We start from the raw sequence: 20,671 nt of genomic DNA, 5'->3' as shown, positions 1-20,671 counted from the left end.
TTGAGATTTAGAAGTTTAACAAATCTGTTTGCATTTTGAATTATGTGAAATCTTATTTTGTCATCTTATTCAATTCTAGTGGCTCATCCATGCAATACCAATAATGGAGGTTGCCAACATATTTGTATTCCTGCATGGAAAAAAGATGTTGCTATAAACCAGTGTATTTGCCAACCTGGATATAGACTGGTGAAAGATGGCCGCTGTGTAGGTGAGGAACCGTAATGATATAATGCTAGAATATAGCCTCTCCACACTTGACCAACAAAGGCATATCACGTGAATAGGAATTAGATGTTTTGAAAGAATGGAACAACTTCTTTTTTTATATACTAAGTGTGCAACTGGTTTAATAGGATAGCTGTCATCCCCGGATTTATAAGGTGATTTTGTTGGCTAATTTACAAAATCATCTGTAACTTAAATAATCTAGCGTTAAAAGATTTTTTATCCTTTCGAAAGAAACCATGTTTAAATTAAACCAGAAAACAAAATTCTTTTACTGTTTTCACTTTAAATCATTATCATGCATAATAATATTTTCTTTGTGCCAGTGTACATATGTATATTTTTTTTATTAAAGCTTCCCATTCCACAAAAGACCAAGTTAAATGTTAAAATAGGAGGGCAAAAACTAAAGCAGTTGGTAAAAAATTGTGTGTCTTGAAGGTGTTTTGGAGCAAAATGGTCAAAGTAGTCGGAAGATAAGGAGAAGAATTGCATTAAGCAAAGAAGCTTTCACAAAGAGGGGGGAATTGACGATAGGGTCTTTGAGTGAGGATATTAAGAAAAGGCTCATCAAAACTTGGATATGAATCATAGTTTTTTACATGGAGTTCATCATTAGAAACATGGTCATTGAAGTAGGATGATAGGCATGGATTTGGAGGCTTTTGAAATTGGGTATGGAGAAGTTGAGGTGGACAGAAGGAGAAACAAATGTGGAGGTGCTAGGCATGGTGGGGATTGTTAAGAGAATTGCAAAGGAGACAGGAAAGATGGATGCTGAGTTATATGATTGGCAATTGGATGTTGAAGACTGTGATAGCAGGGAGAATGTTAGGCAAGTGAGGAAGGGACAGGAATAGGATAGGGATGTTGGATGAAATGAAGGGATGAAGCAGGTTTACAAAGTTGAAGAGAAACTTATTGTAGTGGAGGATGTTGGGTTGTGTTTTATTTGGACATGCAAGGAAATAATCACTGTACCACTCTGTTTGGCAGTATTCATTATTCTTCCATTTCTTTTCTTCTTTTTTAGTGGCAAGGCAATCAACATTTTTGTTATATGGAAAAGGAAGACCTGCAATGATAAAGGGAATTGGAATGGGTAATGGAGGAGTTGGAAGTCCGGAGGTAATGATACCCATCACTGATTTAACAAGACCAGCTGCCTTGGATTATGATGTGAAGACACAGTATATTTATTACTCAGATGTCCAAAGGTATTGTGGAATCTAATTTTTTATTTCTTGGTAAATTGATATTAATTCAGAATACATGCATTCAGTTCTATCGCTAGGGAAAATTTTGAAAAAAAAATAGTTGCCTCCTAGGCTTTTGAATGCCCTGTGAATTAGTACCCTCAGCACTATGCAATATGGTGACTTGAGATTTATATTAAGTTTATTTACCATTCCCTGTATATCAATTGAAATCTTAAGCAATTCAATGCATTTCTTATGTGATGTGGTTGCTGAGTGGGTAGAGCCTTGAGCTCTTACTGCAGGGTCCAGGGATTGAATCTTGCTAATGTGTGTGGATTCCCCCAGCTTAACACAAACAGTGGCTAACCATTTTCTTGGTGAACCAAGGTGACGCCAGGAAAGGAAAGGCTTTCTTACCTTTAAGTGTGAAATACACAAATAATTGGGCTTTGTAATAGGTGAGCGCTCACTTGTGTAATAAACCAATTCAGGTTGATTACTGTGTTGTATATGGGGGAATGAGTTACTAATTTAAGTGAGCATTTAAGAGCCATCAATTACAAAAAAATGGGTAGGATGGAGAAAAAAGAAGCGGTGTTAGAGAGGATAGGGGATTAAAAGGAAATTAGAGTGACCAGACCTTGGATCATTAAAATTAAAAATTGCAAAAGAAGATAGGTGTAATTTTTCATAAGTTTAACTCTTCTTTGTTGAAATTAGAACTCATCATTTTAATGATTTAAATAAATTGAATAAATTAGATTATTCATTTAAGCATTCAATTGTTTTTTTTTCAAATATACTTATGATTTTGTATCGATTTAATTTTAGGAAAATTTGGTTATATTTTATTTAAATAAGTGTATTTAATAGTATTTTCATATTCTTTGGGGCTGTAATGCATCAAATGGAATCATCGGGAGTCAATGGCAATCAAGGGTGCATAATATTCAAGGGGAAAATGTTCCACAGAATAAGCACATCAAAACCCCAGATAATCTTGGCAACCCCTTGGCCCATAAAATATAGATTAGTGAGAGTTTACTGCACTTATTATTTTATAATTTGAATAATATATACTCTTTGATATCCATCATATTCTAGTATTGCACATTTCTGATTCATAGATGTAATTAAGACTTGAGTGAGAAAATTGGTATTTTTTTAATTATGAAGATAATTTTAACAACTAAATATATTATTTAAGGTATGTGATTGAAAGGCAGAAGCTTGATGGTTCATCCCGTGAAAAAGTGCTTGATCAAGGAATCAACAACTGTGAAGGATTGGCTGTGGACTGGATGGGTCGAAATTTGTACTGGACTGATGAAGGCTTAATGGCCATCAGTGTTGCTCGTCTTAATGATGTGTCTAATAGAAGGACAATTATCTATGGAGATATGTTACATCCAAGAGCCATTGTTGTGGATCCTAAGAGAGGGTGCGTGATGCTTGTTTCACTCATGTATATTAGTATATAGATAAGTTTAGTGTTGTAATTTTGATCATAAAATGGAATTACTTTTTTGCCTGTAGCTGTTTACCATTATTTCTATTTATAATACACATTTTTCCGTGGTAATTAATACAAAGTTTTGCTGCATATTGTATTTGATAAAATGTGATATAACTGCATTAGAGACATCAACTTTATTATAAGTCTTCATTTGTTTCTTCTAAACACATACTCTTATCAGGTCTTTGGCATTTCCCGGACTTCCAAAAGCTGTTTTTTTGCAGAATTTGTATATTTAGGATTTATTCTGAATAATGTATTATTTAATGATCCCTAATTTGCACTAAAATGGATTAATTTTTGCATTTATAAATCATTAGATTTTTATTACTAAATATCATTATTTGTCTATGGCTATTGCACAGTTGCAATTTAATTATTCTTGCTTTTTTATGATTTTCTTCTAGTATAAATAAGAAAAACGCCATTAAATGAGCATAAAGTGCACAATGAAAGGCTAACGCAGGGAGTGCTTAAGAAAAAGGATGGGAAGACATTATAAGGGAAGGGGCATTCATAGTGGATTAGCTTTAAGTACTGAATAGTAGCTGACCATGACCTTAAGAACGTATTTACTGTTCACTTTGGTTTCTTTCTCCCTCCCTATTTGACAACTTTCCTTGAATTGAATGACTAACCAGTCATACGAATGTCCCACCGAATCTTTTCCAAATCATTGAAAATTAGTATACACTAATCTGGGACTCCTTCACGCCAAAATCTGGAATTCTGATTCATCAGCTGATTTTACTTACAAATAGGATCACTTAAAACCACTAAGCACTTCATATTAGCATTTAATTTGGTTTTTGCTCTTCCAAGTATGCAGACAAAGGACATAACAGAGCTGCCTATTGGTGCAATATTATTGTTCAAACTTTTGTTTGTATTTTTTCAAAGAATACTTTAATAATTGTTCAGATAATGTCATACAGACTCATTTGAGTGTCTAAATTTGTTCTTAGCTCTGGTTTGTTGCAAATAATAATGCATATGATTTTAAATTTATGAATATTAAGCCATTTATTTATTCCTTATGGTAGAAAGCATATTTCTATAGCCTGGTTTATCATGCATTTTCACAGTGTTACACATTTATTGTTGCTAATATAAGTGTCTTATTATATTATTTTCATACTTTTGTTTTATATTTATTTATTCCTTCTTGTTATAGGTACATGTACTGGTCAGATTGGTCAAGCGGTGCTAATTTTAAGGGAAAGATAGAAAGAGCTTGGATGGATGGTACACACCGAGAAGGGTTTGTAGAAGACAACTTACACTGGCCTAATGGACTCAGTTTGGACTACACGGCACAAAAACTCTACTGGTGTGATGCATTTCTTGATAAGATTGAGAGAATTGGCTTGGATGGGCAAAAGAGAGAGGTAATTTGTGAATAACATAACATTTATTCATTCCTACTTATGCAATATACTTAATACCATTCCCTATTGAAGACATTCATGGAAGCCTGATTATAGGTCCTAGAGAATACCTACTCTTTCACTTATTTTGTCCTACCTTTCTATTCATGCCTACTTCTTTTGTCTTTGTCCTATCCACAAATTATTTCACATTCAGTTGAGAATTTCTTTATTTGCCCCTGCCACTGAAATCATGTCCGCTTCTTTCTAAAATTTTTTGTGCTTTAAATCTCATCCATTTCCTCATCATATTCCAATCAGCATTGCCCACATCTTATATACTTGTCTATTACTGATATATCCAGTGCACTTTCATAAGCAGGCATTCAGTCACCTCACTATCAATTAATTCACAAATGCATTTATGCGTTGGCCATGATGGAACTTCCAACAGTTGCTGCTGATGCAAAACTGAAGTCAAATCGATGACACTGGTGCCACATAAGCTAGCTAACTAATCAAAAAAATAAAAAATTGGCACAAAAACTCTACTGGTGTGATGCATTTCTTGATAAGATTGAGAGAATTGGCTTGGATGGGCAAAAGAGAGAGGTAATTTGTGAATAACATAACATTTATTCATTCCTACTTATGCAATATACTTAATACCATTCCCTATTGAAGACATTCATGGAAGCCTGATTATAGGTCCTAGAGAATACCTACTCTTTCACTTATTTTGTCCTACCTTTCTATTCATGCCTACTTCTTTTGTCTTTGTCCTATCCACAAATTATTTCACATTCAGTTGAGAATTTCTTTATTTGCCCCTGCCACTGAAATCATGTCCGCTTCTTTCTAAAATTTTTTGTGCTTTAAATCTCATCCATTTCCTCATCATATTCCAATCAGCATTGCCCACATCTTATATACTTGTCTATTACTGATATATCCAGTGCACTTTCATAAGCAGGCATTCAGTCACCTCACTATCAATTAATTCACAAATGCATTTATGCGTTGACCATGATGCAACTTCCAACAGTTGCTGCTGATGCAAAACTGAAGTCAAATCGATGACACTGGTGCCACATAAGCTAGCTAACTAATCAAAAAAATAAAAATTTTGTACAATAAATTATGTGATTAGAAAAGTTATGATCACTCTACTGGATCTTGGTAGTCCAGGGGTGGTGCTGTTGAGGGGGGCCCGGGTTCAATTCCTGGGAAAGCCTCTCTGGGCACTTGCAGCTCCACCCAGCCTATGTGATTTATCAGGTGCCAGATCTTCCTGGGAAACCATAACCTGCCCAGGGAAAGGAACTGGCCCTCCCACCCTGATGTGTGAATTTCACATGCCGCCGGACTTAGTACTGGGTGAACTCCACCATCACCTACCTAACCAACCTTCGGGTTGATTACTGTGTTTATGGTTTATGGATCACTCTACTAACAGCCCTTGTAGTTAGCTGACAGTCAAACTACAATAAAGCCGCATGCAACTCCCCAAGTTTTACCTCTCAATAGTTTTCTGATCCTTCCTGTGCCAGGAAATTGATGCCCACTTGGGCCAAAAAAAAGTCCATTATCAGTTATCAAATGTAAATATGAGACCCATCATCAGTTGCATTTATTAATCAAAGAACATCAAATCAATTCATTGATTGTGATATATTGAATATCCTCATCTATAAAGCCTCTGTTTGTTATCTGAGGTGTGATATATGTTGAAAAGGATTACAATTATTGATGAAAGTTAAAAGTATTTACTTGTTTGCCAATTTTTTTATGAAGTCATATTGGATTTTATTTAATGAAGTCATTTTCTCAACAATGTTGATAATACATGCCCATTGCGTAGATATTCCACAATGTTTGGAGCATCTCTCTCCTTAATTTTAACCTTGTTCTTGGAGAAAATTTAAATCATTGTCGAGTGATTGTCAAAGTGGTTACTAGATCAGTCATGTTCACATCTTGTTCCCAGTTTTCAATGACTTTATTTTAAATTTCTGCTGTTATTTTTATTTTGTTGTGGCTTTCTTCTGGTGAAATTTTCTTTGAGGTCATTTTTAAAACTATGCATAACATATTGTTAAACTTTGCACCAAAGAACCCTAATAATAAGCCTGAACATAAGTTTGGAAAAGTGCGTGATCGCTAGCAACACTAAGATGCTTGTGAAACGAGTGCTAAACAAACTGAAGTAACAGGCATGCAATCATTCTGGAAATGCTCCTCTCATCGTCACTTGTGATGTGAAAGGTCACCCGTGAAGCGACTCATTTTCAGGACCTACAATTTTTCTTGTAATGCAAATTACCTTGCGAGGTGATCATTAAACAATGTTCCACGGAAAATTTTTTTTTGCTGCATATGAAGCATTGCTGGATTTCTGTAAAAATTATTTCAATTTAGTCAATTCAATTTAGGGTTACAATATTCCAGTGCAATGCCAAGTGGAAGTTCTTGGACTTGTGAATGGTTTGCCTTCTTAAATATGTGATATTAGCAATGAACTACTTGGAAGTAAAGATGATATAGTAAGTAATAACCCCAGTGAAAATTACTGTAGGAATAATTTATCATCAGTAATGATGAATTTATGAGCTGCTAATTTTTTAATGTAGCTTCAATCTTCTTCTCATTAAGTGTTAACATCAAACTGATTTGATCCTTTTTTTTATCTGATCCAAGTAATTTTCATTTTTCCCCAAAAAATCAGGGTGCATCTTATGAGCCAGGATGTGCAGTTAAGTTGTAATACTGAAATTACTGTAATACTGGTCTTTTTGGTGTTTTTTGATATTAGTGTCCTGATTGGCTGTGAAAATCCTTCATACCTGTATAGGCTATTGTGTAAAAATATTGTGAATAAATATAAAAATTTTTGCTTGAATTTCATACGATTTTTCTTGTTTTACCCAGGTAGTCTTTAATGGAAAACAGCTGGATCACCCATATGGACTTGCTTATCATGATAATTTTTTGTTTTGGACTGAATTTCAAAATGGGACAATACAAAGGCTAAACCTTTCAAATTTGACTTTGGAGACCCTCAGTGTTGAGAATCCCCCTGTGTTTGAAATAAGGATTTTTGACAACTCATCACAAACTGGTAAGTCTTATTAAAAAATGTATTTGTATTGGGAAGATTTCATCATAAATAATCAATGTAATGTCACTAGGTAATCGCAGTTGCCTCCAATGGCTTGAAACAAATGGTTATGGACCTTCCACTTATGGAAATGACAATTACTTTTGATTTTTACAGTTATGTTAAACTTGCTTTATACATGAGCAATGATATGCATTCAAAAATATTATTTACAGATGTGAACTCAGATGTATAGAGGAACCTTATACATATGTATGAAATACTATCGCCTATTTCTTTGCATAGTGTATTGTTACACATGGCTATTATATATTTTGCCTTTCTTAATAGAGCAGTTTTCTAAAATGTTTTGATTGTGTAAATGAAATAAATCTATTACCTGGGTGATAAATCTCAAATTTTACCCCTGATATACAGAAACTTGATTTTAGGAATGTAAAACTGAAAAGTCACAGCAAGACACCACAGGGACTAAATGCTTCAGCACAATGTAACTTACTGCTGAGCATTAGAATCTTTCTTTGGGAAATCATACTGTTAAGATTTTGATTAAAGCCTTATCAAGCAAAATCACATTTTGAAATATATTATGGACAGTGCTGTAATGCTTGGAATTTTTTAATCTGAAGTTATTTTGAAAAGAATTAATTGTCCCAATTTCTGTTTCTACTTTTTCTCTCCCAACTTTTGTTCAAATGTAGTCAGTGTTTGTGATGATCTGTAAGCTATGGTAGTAAACAGTGAAAGAAGCACTCGCCATTGGAAGAATAATTGCTTGCCAGAAGTTCAGACCTATGGAATTATGACCTGACCAGGCAAAATTAAATTGCAATTTACATACACATGTGAAAGCCCAACTGAAATTGTGCTTTCACATGCGCAAAATATATATCTGACATTTACATCATATGTACTTGGTTGATTCTAGGAAATAAACCAGGTGGCATTTTGTTGCACACCTCCCGTTCACCTAGTTTGGGTTTGCTTTTTTTGTCTATATGGGTATAGGCACCTTTTACTGTGGTAATAAATAATTGAATGCAGCTCATAAATACTGTTTTATGTTGAATTATCCCTTAAAACCCATTGGTGAATCCCAAAAACTTCAAAAAAGATTAGAGAAAATACATTTAAAAATATTGGATTTTGACCGCTAGAAGACCAGGTCAGCCTAGGAATAGCAATACTCATTTCAACTACTGAGGAGACCATTTAATGTTAGTATCATTAAAGTACACCTTCAGGTTTTATAAGGCAAGATAAAATTGAGTGAACAGAGTAGTAGTTTGTGTACATATAATGGAATACATTCATTATATACATGTATACCATATTTTCACTTGAAGGATATCATAACAATTTTATTGGACACATCTTTCTTAAACAAACTTGACCACCATGGTGATATTTACTCTTGGGAGTTAGTCCAAGCCTCAACTAGCCACAAGAATAGGACATTAATTGGTTAAATGAAATCCTTGGACAAAAATTATGAGTGAAATGCAAATAGAAGTGTAACTCTTAGGAATAGAAAGTTATTCTGTGACACATCATCAGGATCGCCAGTGGATACCTGTGAAGAAAATGGCCCCATTAAATTTTCTTGAGAATAAAGAGTTTTCTCATAATTAAAGCTTTTTTTATATCAATTATTTGCATTGAATGAATACATTTATGTTGTGAATGTAATTTACTAATGTAATTCAATATCCTTGTGTGTGGGAAACCACCCTTTTTAGAAGCATTAGTTGAAATGATACCTTGTGTAACAAAAAGAATAAATTGATTTTCTTTCAATCTAGGATCAAATGGCTGTTCTGTCAATAACAATGGATGTCCAGAACTGTGCTTGATCACTCCAAATGGACCAGTGTGTGCTTGTCGTGATGGGTATACACGTTCTGGTGGGGCCAGTGCACCTCCTATATCACTGTGTACGGTGGAAGCAAATTATACTCGTCCTTCAAGGTGTTCTGCTGGTTTCTTCCAATGTGCAAAAAATCTTCACTGTGTAGATGCCCGCTATGTATGTGATGGGGATAATGACTGTGGTGATGGATCAGATGAAGATTCTAGTCCAGGCGGAGCTTGTGGTAAGTTTGTTCCCTATTCATGTGAGTTTTTTTTGTAAATGACATCATACCAAAATGCCATACCATATGAAATGGATGAAAAACATATTTACAATGATATTGTATTTGTATTTTAATGAAACCTGCCATGAAAAACTCCTTTAGCATGAAAACCTCTAATTAGTGCCGTCAAACTTGTATTAAAAAGAAAGAAATTTAACTTTAAAGAGCACTGCAGTAAATGAGAGCTGGTTTGATAGGTAATAGTAGAGCTCACCTTATGCTCATCCCTCTACAGTCTGTGAAATTCACACATCTGGTTAGGAGGGTGGGTTTCACTTTGCCACTTGTGGTATCCCAAAAAAGTAAAGCAGAATCTTTGTCACTGGTTTCATTTTCTGGAAACCTGCAGATGGCACAGAAAATTCCCTGAAAATCTTGCAGATTAATGAATGCTGAGGTTGCCCTGAATCAAACCTAAGCCCTCCAGTCAGAAACTTGGTATTCCATTCATAAATAATGTACAATTTAACTTTATTATAACTTTAAATCCTCGGCACTGGTACAGAGAAATAGCCTCATATCCGAAATTAAGCCCTTTCAAACCAGTTGGATAGCAATATTTAATTTTTCATTGGATAATAGTTAGTTGCAGCTTCTTCCTAATTATCAGACCTTCATTGTAATAAACCTTGTTATTAAAAATAGAGTTGTATCAAATTCTTATTTTAATGAATCAAATCTTTCATTCTGCTACCAAGACTGGAGATTTGTATCCAGAAGAAAGCCTTACTGTATTGAATCATTAAAATATCATTTAAAACATCTATTTTCATGTCCCAGAGTTGCAGTTGTCGTAAGGGATGCCAAGGTTATTGTGAATTTCTCCATTTTTTTTCAATGCTGTGGAATATTTAATGATTCGCCAACTGTCTTAATTTTTCTACATGATTATGATTTCCGTGCAAGGCGGTAACATAGTACAACATCCTGGTAAAAACTGATGCTTAGTTTATTGGCTCTGCAGCAGGATGACATCTGTTTTAGCAGGAGGAGGAAATTCACTACCGTAACTTTACACTTAAATTATTAGTATGGAGTAACTAGTGGAACTGTGCCTTTTGCAAAATTAATGTAAATGTGATACAAGTGTAAGAGTAACTGCTTTGTAAAATAGTAATGACTGGCCCAAGTATGTTGTCCAAGATGAATAACTAGTTTAGTATGCTGGTAATGCAGTAAACATTATGACATTTCCGCTAGCAATCAATAGTATTTCAGCCTGGCTTCTGTTTTCCTAGATATTCCTTTGTTAAAAAAGCATACACTTTTCCTGAGTATGTTGAGTATTGCACAATGCTAGAAATTTGGAACACAAGTTTGGCTAGCCTTATCACTAGCATTCTCCTCCTTCATGCCCATCTTGAGAGAAACAGCTAAGGTCTGCATCTTGAAAATATTCCCATGTATGCTGCTTGAATGTTGCGGGCACACATATTTCTTTTGACTACTCCTTTACTCTGTTCAACAATGAAAAATGAAGGTAGTGCAAAGAATTACATTTTGTAAATGGCATTTCTATTGCTGTCATTTATCAATTTATATTGGAGGTTTGCGCTAAGATGTACTATGCAAGTTAAAATTATGTAAATCCATATAATATTTTCATGATAACTATAATTTGTGAATCTGCAAGGGTTTTGATTTCTAGTTAGTGTTTTCATATTAATGAAAAATACACTAGAATGACCCATCAGTCAGAAAACCGGGACTTTTGAGCATCTGGAAAGCATGGGAAATTATAAATATATCCTGGAATTTTCGCACCATTTCAATGACCATTCACCAGTTTCCTGGTCCTTCCTTAAGGTACTATGTGGAGGGAACATTGAGTGAGTTTGCTGTCCATTGGATGGGACATTGAACTGCAGACTCCTTGGTGCCTTTTGTTAAGAGTAGGATAATCCCGATGCTGGATTTCTCTCTATCCTTCCTCCTTTCCCACCCATTCCTAATGGCATGAATGACCTCAGCTGTTGGTTGTTTCCCCTAAAATTACTGCTGCAATGACCATGTGTTTTTGTATCAGTAATTAAGCTTCGATTGCAGAAATATTGTGGAGTGCACTTCCATCCAGTATGTCCTACTGTGTGTACTAATTTGATGTTTATGGACTGTCACTAACTATCACATCGCATAATAACTATTTGCTATTTCAGTTCCAGCCATATTTTGATTGATTTTCCCAGAAGTGCCTTGGTATTTGGTAATACATTTTGAATAAATATACATAATTCATTCTCTAACATTTTTCCCTTTTTTAATTGAAGTAGCGTCGAGTGCCTGTTGAGCATTTCAAAATAAACTTTTAGTCAATGCAGTCATTATGCATAATTTTTAAAATTTTATTTTCCAGTTTAATTATACGGAAAATTTTAAAATATTGATGCACTTCAATTTTTTGTGTATAACATTATTGAACCAAAATATAAGTATATATTTAGAGAATGAATGAAAAATATAAATAATATTAATCATGTTTATGCAGCTATCAAAACATATAAGAATTGCAAATAGCATAACATTCAGGAGAAGCATATAAACTTCGCTAATTATTCCAATGGGGAATCTGTTCTTTTACAATACGTCAGGTTGTTAAATGCATTAGTCAATATGACATCATGATTATTAAAAAATTGTTTATCACAATTAAAATAAAATTGCATACCTTTTTCTGGGGTCATTAGTTTATCATCCAACTGAAAAAATGTGAAAATTAGTGAATATGATTTTTTTGTTATTCCTAATTCCAGTTAAACTACTTGTCTAAACTTCCTCTCCTCCATGATGAGTGAATGCTATTTTAACTTGCTCCGCATAAGCGATAACCCATGGTGAAAAGCACCTTCTCTCTCTCTCTCTCTCTCTCTCTCTCTCTCTCTCTCTCTCTCTCTCTCTCTCTCAGCTTGCTTTATATTTATGGCCCAGAATACAATAGGGATACAATATATTGATGCAGTGTTTAATAGGGGTTCATGTTTAGGGTCAGGAGTTTCTGAGTATTAATTTTGAAGGAAGGAGTGAGTTAGAATTTTCCCTAGCTTTATCATGTTCTGAAAAAATATTATTTTTATCATATTCTGGTCGAATACCATGCTTGCTATCAGGAAACATTCATAGTTAGTATATGATTCTAGGTTTTATGTTGTGATTTAATAATATCCCTAACTGATAAATCTAGCTCATTTCAGAAATTAGAATTTTAAAACAATGTGTTAAGCAAGATGACTTTATTAGGCCAGTTAGACTTAATGTTGCATTAGGTTATTTTTTCATTAGTCAAGCATATATATATTGTTGAATGACCACCTAAGTCAATCATACATTGTCATTAGCATTTTGAATATAAGAAGCAAGCAATAATATATAATTTTGTGGCACCCCAAGGATTAAGTTGAAGCATTCCAAAGTAGGATATCTAGTCTCACCTGGATTAGCTCAACATTTCCAAGAAAATCTCAAAAATTGAGTTGAAAAAATAGATGACTTTGTAGCAGGTGCTCAGGAGCGTTACAATAAGCATAATAAATGTCAACAATTGGACATTTGTCATAGATATTAGATCGTAAATTACATATGTAGCTTATAATTCCAGTAATCTGTTTAATTTTTATTATTTAGAAACTGTCTCGTGTACCAGTGAACAATTCCGATGTGATGTTGACCGCTGCATATCAAAACAATGGGTATGTGATGGTGAAAAGGATTGTTTTGATCATTCTGATGAAGATCAAGACCATTGCAATGCAAATAATTCTTCAATGGAACCAACCTGCTCCTCATCTCAATTTCGCTGTCGGATCACAGGACGTTGCATACCAAATGAGTGGACTTGTGATTCTGATCCAGACTGTGGAGAGGGTGACTCTTCTGATGAACATGCTGATTGTGGTAATTATTTCTGTAACCTCTTTTCTATGTTTTAAAAAGTTTTCTGTTCATTATAGGTAGGTACTGTTATTCATGAACTCATGAATTCTTATCAAACAGTGTATTGTTGTTATGTTTATATCCCTATCATTGCTCCTATGCTAGAGGTTCTGTTTTTGTTAAATTTTGTGATAGCTCTGCTAATTGTAAATTGATACTTTGCTTTACAACAAGGGAAGTTTCACAAATATTAATGGAGTGATCATTTTACATTTATATCTGTGATAAATTGATATTTTTCCTTGGGAAGTGTGAAATTCACAGGGATTTTTATGTATTTATGAGTTTCATGACCTCTTGAGACATATGAAAGCTTAGTAATATACTACCTTGATCAAAAATTTCCCGGAATTTATTCAGAAAATTAAAAATACAAGTTTATTCATCTAAATCTATATTGTCCCCTTCAAAGTAATCCCCATCGACTGCAACACACTTATGCCAGCGCTTGATCCAATCCTCGAAACATTTTTTATATTCGGTTTTCGGTATGTCCATCAGTGCTTCCTGCGATTTTTCCATTACTTCCTCTCGGCTGCTAAAACGCGTTCCCCGTAATGGTTTTTTAACTCGATTGAACAGAAAGAAGTCACAGGGAGCCAAATCAGGTGAATTCGGTGGCTGTTGGATGGTATTTGTTGCATTTTTCGTCAAAAAATTACGAATAATGATAGCACTGTGCGACGGTGCGTTATCATGGTGCAAAATCCACGAGTTTTCTGCCCACATTTCTGGTCTCTTTCGGCGAATTGCTTCACGCAAACGTCTCATAACGCCCAAATAATACTCTTTGTTTACTGTCTGGCCTTCTGGCAAAAATTCATGATGCACTACACCGTTGTAATCCATGAAAACCGTCAGCATTGCCTTCTTTTTTGACTGAAAACGACGTGGTTTTTTTGTTCTCGGCTCATTTGGTGAACGCCATTCACTTGCCTGATGTCTGGATTGCGTGTCGTACTCATAAACCCACGTCTCGTCTCCAGTAATGATCCTTTTGATGAATGTGGGATCGGATTCAGCCTCGCAAATCATGTCTTTTGCGACGTCAACACGGTCTCTTTTTTGCATGAAATTGATGTCTTTTGGCACCAACTTTGCTGCTACACGACGGAAACCCAAATCATTAACCACAATGTCTTGGGCGGATCCATAGGCAATGTTCAAGTCCTCCGCTATTTCTCTGATGGTTAATTTGCGGTTATTGACCAACATTTCTTTTACTTTATCAATTTTTTCACCGACTTTCGATGTCGATGGTCTGCCACTGCGTTCATCATCTTCGATTGACTCACGACCACTTCTGAACCGCTCGTGCCACTGGTAAACGACCGTTTTTTTTAGAGAATCGTTGCCGAAACACTTTTCCAACATTTCCAACGTCCGTGCGCCACTAAATCCGTTTTTTACGCAAAATTTAATACAAGTTCGTTGTTGCAAATTTAAATCCATTTCTGCAATTGTAAAAAATCGCCAACACACACACAGAGATAGATGTACTCTTGGCTACGTAACTTTTGCAAATGTCAAGTTATGACACTAAGATTTAAAGGGAATATCAACAACAGATGTACCAATTTAACAAAAAAAACAGAACTCAAATCGGAACGATGGGAGCGCCACACGGTGGTTATTCCGGGAACTTTTTGATCGAGGTAATATAATGAAATCAATCTGGCACATAATGAATGTTTTCTTTGTTGTCAATGTGAGAAAATTTTATTTTGATTATTCTTGAGTAGTTAGCGCTGATGGTGTCGAAGGATTGTTGAAATGTCATAGCATTATGTTGAATACTCTATGCACCATCGTTCCGATTTGAGTTCTGTTTTTTTTGTTAAATTGGTACATCTGTTGTTGATATTCCCTTTAAATCTTAGTGTCATAACTTGACATTTGCAAAAGTTACGTAGCCAAGAGTACATCTATCTCTGTGTGTGTTGGCGATTTTTTACAATTTCAGAAATGGATTTAAATTTGCAACAACGAACTTGTATTAAATTTTGCGTAAAAAACGGATTTAGTGGCGCACGGACGTTGGAAATGTTGGAAAAGTGTTTCGGCAACGATTCTCTAAAAAAAACGGTCGTTTACCAGTGGCACGAGCGGTTCAGAAGTGGTCGTGAGTCAATCGAAGATGATGAACGCAGTGGCAGACCATCGACATCGAAAGTCGGTGAAAAAATTGATAAAGTAAAAGAAATGTTGGTCAATAACCGCAAATTAACCATCAGAGAAATAGCGGAGGACTTGAACATTGCCTATGGATCCGCCCAAGACATTGTGGTTAATGATTTGGGTTTCCGTCGTGTAGCATGCCAAAAGACCTCAATTTCATGCAAAAAAGAGACCGTGTTGATGTCGCAAAAGACATGATTTGCGAGGCTGAATCCGATCCCACATTCATCAAAAGGATCATTACTGGAGACGAGACGTGGGTTTATGAGTACGACACGCAATCCAGACATCAGGCAAGTGAATGGCGTTCACCAAATGAGCCGAGAACAAAAAAACCACGTCGTTTTCAGTCAAAAAAGAAGGCAATGCTGACGGTTTTCATGGATTACAACGGTGTAGTGCATCATGAATTTTTGCCAGAAGGCCAGACAGTAAACAAAGAGTATTATTTGGGCGTTATGAGACGTTTGCGTGAAGCAATTCGCCAAAAGAGACCAGAAATGTGGGCAGAAAACTCGTGGATTTTGCACCATGATAACGCACCGTCGCACAGTGCTATCATTATTCGTAATTTTTTGACGAAAAATGCAACAAATACCATCCAACAGCCACCGAATTCACCTGATTTGGCTCCCTGTGACTTCTTTCTGTTCAATCGAGTTAAAAAACCATTACGGGGAACGCGTTTTAGCAGCCGAGAGGAAGTAATGGAAAAATCGCAGGAAGCACTGATGGACATACCGAAAACCGAATATAAAAAATGTTTCGAGGATTGGATCAAGCGCTGGCATAAGTGTGTTGCAGTCGATGGGGATTACTTTGAAGGGGACAATATAGATTTAGATGAATAAACTTGTATTTTTAATTTTCTGAATAAATTCCGGGAAATTTTTGATCAAGGTAGTATGATTACATTTTATAGGTAAGATGTGAATTTCTCTTTCAGTTTACCCTGAATGCCAACCCACAGAGTTTATCTGTGAAAACAAGCACTGTATTCCTATTGACTACTTCTGTGATGGTGATGATGATTGCAAGGACAACAGTGATGAGAAAGACTGCCATGATCTTTGTGACCAGTCATCTCAGGTAATTTTCTCTATAATTAAAGACTCTTTGAGTACTATTTTAATTTGTTTTTGCTGCTGTATTTTTAATTTAGTTGTGCCAAGGGTTAATGTTTGGATGTGCTTTGGAGAAAATTTTATTTTCTAGAAATGCCCAATTGGATGAATCTTTTTTGTACTATGAACTTAACAGTATTGAATGAAAGCACAATAGAAGTTAAGTGCAGTTGTTACTTACAGTGTAGTGAACCTTTAAACACCTCATGTAAAGTTATTGCCCTCTGGCATATTAAAGCTTTCTCTAGGGATCATCAGATAAGCTGCTTCTGTTTCATGTGCATCGTATATTTGACTATCTTGAAAATTTTTAATGAGTCATGGTATGGGGACATGTAAATAACTTTGCATTTGATGGAAACTCTTAAGGAAAAGCTTGGAAACTGGCAAAGGGATAGTACATTAAATAGAACTGAAAACAGTGACATGAGAATAAAAGGTCTTGAGAGGTTAAGAGAAGACAAAATACCATTGTAGAAAGTAGTGAAGAATAGACTTCAATGTACTCTATGGCAACCAGTAATTCCGATCTTTGATGAAGGCTAATGCATGCTTAGGGGAGGTAAGGGCTTTGCACCCTATGTTAAAATAAAATACACATTTATCACATGCCATAATCTCCTTTGGAATCTTCTTTTGTTACGGAAAACTTGATGGTAGCAGAGACATCAACAGTGGGTACCCTTCATAGGATATCGTTAGGTTGCAGTGAATTGCATGTTGCCATTGTTGAAATATGAAGTTAATTTTGCATAAATATGATCATATTAATCAAATAAGGCCTTAGAGGTCGACGACATTCCCGTGGAATTACTTTGAGGTGTAGAAGAACAACAGAGAAAGAGTTCTTATAAACTAATTCGTAGTATTTATAAGGGAGGAATTTGGCTGCTGGATTTTGTCATCAATTTTAGTTCCTATCTGAATCTGATGATCAGTTAATGTTCAGAAAGGGGAGAAGCATGTGAGATGTTTTAGTAGTAATCTCACTTATAGAAAGGTACATAGATTACAATAATGATATGAGAAGTGTCCCCAAAAGTATCTGACCCGGGGCTATAACTCCATGCTGGCATTATTCTTTGGTATCCAGCTCATGGTATCCTTCGAAGTAATAACCATTTGACTGAACAACATATTCCCAATGATGCTGCCACATCCTGAAGCAGTTCTGGAAGTCAGTTTTCAGAATGGCCTTCAGTGCACTCATTGCATTCCCTTAAATCCTCTCCATGTCTACAAACCGGTGCCCATTGAGAGGAATTTTCAATCTTGGGAACAGCCAAAAGTTGCAAGGGGCTAAGTCAGGACTACGGAGGCTGATAAAGATGTGTAACCTTGTGTTTTGCCAAAAATGCACAAGGTTTAATGAATGCGCTGGCACATTATGGTCGTGAAGTGGCCAGTTGCCCCTCACCCACTAGTCATTCCTAATTTCTCAGTAATAATCCTTGAGAAACAAGTGTTTGGAATTCCAAGATCATTTTCTGATTGGCATACAGTCAAACAATCTTCTTCAATCTCAAGTTGCACTCACTTAATATTTTCTGGTGTTATTGCACTGGAAGTTTGGCCAGAACGCGGGTCACTAACCTGTCAGTAGAGGTGCAGCCATCTTTCAACAGCTTTTACCATTCTTTTATCTGTGTTTTGCCCATGTATTCATTCAAAAAGGCCTTATGTTTCATTTCAATTGTGTCCACAAAATTCTTTAAGTCGTTGGTCATTTTAGTGATAACAAAATATGACTGATAGTGGATAGATTTATTGATAGCAAAAAAGGCACTGTAAACGAATACATACAAAATAAAAAAATGCATTGTGTGCAAATTAACATGTCCTGTCAGTTACGGCTGCACCTGGTGAGTCATGAGGAGTCACTGGTTATACTTACAGAGGTTGCTTAAACGTTTTGGTGCAAAGTAGAGTTATGAATGCAGTTTGGATACTTTCAGGACATATGTTGTATAACTGTCTGTTTTGTAGATTGCCAGAAAGCATTTGCTTGAGTGAATTGGGTGGAATTAATGAATGTATCGCAGAAAAGAAAGTAGATTGGCTGTATAAGTGACTTATTCGCAACCTGTACATGTCATAAGCTGCTCAGGTGTGAGTGGTGGATGGAGAGTTGGGCTGGGCAGTGTTCGGAAGAGGGGTTGTTAGACAGGGGTGTCCATTATCCCCTGTGCTGTTTAATGCATATGTGGAAGAAATGATTAAAGAGGCATGGGAAGAATTAGCAATGGGAATGGAAGTTAGTGGAGAATTCATGCATAGGTCATTCAAGAAGTCATTAGAAGAAAATAGAAACAATATTTCAGGTAGATTTTTTTCAACATAATCTCATTTTTGCTCAAAAAACTTGTTTGGTTTATGGCCATGATATATGCGGAGACTCCTTTTTCATTACTTGCTCTCATTTTTAACATTGGAAAGCACAATTTTTTTCATATTTCAGCCATTTTTTTTCATTTAGGCTGTATTATAGATATTCAAGAACACAGAACCATCATTAAGAGAATAGCAGAAATTATTTTCTTCCAAAAGCAAAATCAATCATGAAACCAGGAAAAAACAAATGATTGGCAAAGGATGGATATTGACGAAGATTCACTAATGCAGATTCATATTCATAATATGATACTGATTAAAATAATTCAGTGTAGTTAGTTTATGACTTATTAGTTGCATAGTAAAACTATCTATTGAAAGAAGAATATGGATTTTGCGGGGCTACTGAATGTGAGTGAAATGATAATGTGAAAGTACGGGTAGCACACAAGTGTTTAAGTTGAAATATTAAGTACTAATGACAACATTTTATGTTGAGAAAAATAAAACACTTTTAAGGAAGCCTTGGTATTTCAAACATGTGTTTTCAAAAAAAGTATTTTGAAGTGTTAAAGCGTTTGATTATCTTTATGACTGTAATTTCATTTAAATTTTGTAACCCTAGGATAAGAATAACGTGGATTATCTGCAAAATTTATAATCTGTGCATGGATAATCAATAGTTTATTGTAAATATTTTTATTTATTAACTTATGTAATACTTTGGAGGCATATTTGATTTTGGTCAAATCATGAATAATTCATTTCTCTAATATTACTTAAACTGTTTCTACATCAGTTTTTCTGTGCTGCTGAGATACTTTGTCTTGCACTGAGTGATCGCTGTGATGGGGTGGAAGATTGCATGGATGGGAGCGATGAAGCTGGGTGCACAAATTTGCCTGAGGCAAATGGCGGTAATGGAACAAGTGACTCTTCAAAAGAAAGCACTCGTCGTCCGCATCACAAAAAGCCACCAAGGCAGAGACCCTGCGAATTGCATGAGTCACGGTGCAAAGATGGTTCTTGTGTACGCAAAGATTTTTGGTGTGATGGACATGAAGACTGCCTTGATGGTTCAGATGAAGCAGCTTGTGGAGGTATGTGGGGATATTTTTCCATTGAAAAACTTCATAGCAATGCAACAATTTCAGAGTGTAAAAATTTTAGTGTCTTTGGAAATTTGAAAAGATTCGTATGTGTAACCCTAGAAACGTTTAAAATAAGTTGAATAACAGTTCAGGTTATTATAATTAACTTCTTAATAAACATAATTTATGAGCCAAAGGTACTGAATGAAGAAATATATGCGTACTTCCTGAGTAGGGCAGTAAGCTAAACAATGGAGACACTAATAAACTGCATATAGAGATTAGAAGATGAATATTCAAAAAGGGGTAAATTTATGAAAAATTAAATAATTTCTAATGCTATTGCAACTTCCATGGAAATGTTTCAAGATGATAAAAAAAATTGTATTGCAATAAGAATTGTTGTTATTACCTTAAGTGATTTAAATCCTCGCAAAAAAGGTTTATGAAAAATATA

The 20,671-nt window shown here is 35.2% G+C and overlaps 1 protein-coding gene across 1 annotated transcript in view; it reads left to right on the top strand.

The window, feature by feature from the left end:
• LRP1 (LDL receptor protein 1) overlaps positions 1 to 20,671 on the top strand; it is a 206,232-nt gene that overhangs the window by 94,956 nt on the left and 90,605 nt on the right. Inside the window, exons 11-19 of the mRNA XM_071592477.1 lie at positions 80 to 211; positions 1,262 to 1,445; positions 2,635 to 2,868; positions 4,118 to 4,331; positions 7,239 to 7,428; positions 9,231 to 9,521; positions 13,182 to 13,451; positions 16,615 to 16,757; positions 19,923 to 20,223. Coding sequence (XP_071448578.1) covers positions 80 to 211; positions 1,262 to 1,445; positions 2,635 to 2,868; positions 4,118 to 4,331; positions 7,239 to 7,428; positions 9,231 to 9,521; positions 13,182 to 13,451; positions 16,615 to 16,757; positions 19,923 to 20,223 — 1,959 coding nt within the window. The remainder of the gene's footprint in view (positions 1 to 79; positions 212 to 1,261; positions 1,446 to 2,634; positions 2,869 to 4,117; positions 4,332 to 7,238; positions 7,429 to 9,230; positions 9,522 to 13,181; positions 13,452 to 16,614; positions 16,758 to 19,922; positions 20,224 to 20,671) is intronic.

The sequence above is a fragment of the Hetaerina americana genome, unplaced genomic scaffold, assembly GCF_022747635.1.
Source record: "Hetaerina americana unplaced genomic scaffold, ioHetAmer1.1.p SCAF_5, whole genome shotgun sequence".
In the NCBI taxonomy this organism is placed as follows: Eukaryota; Metazoa; Arthropoda; class Insecta; order Odonata; family Calopterygidae; genus Hetaerina; species Hetaerina americana.
Note: the sequence above shows the minus strand (reverse complement) of the source record. Positions and strands in the feature narration are given on the sequence as shown.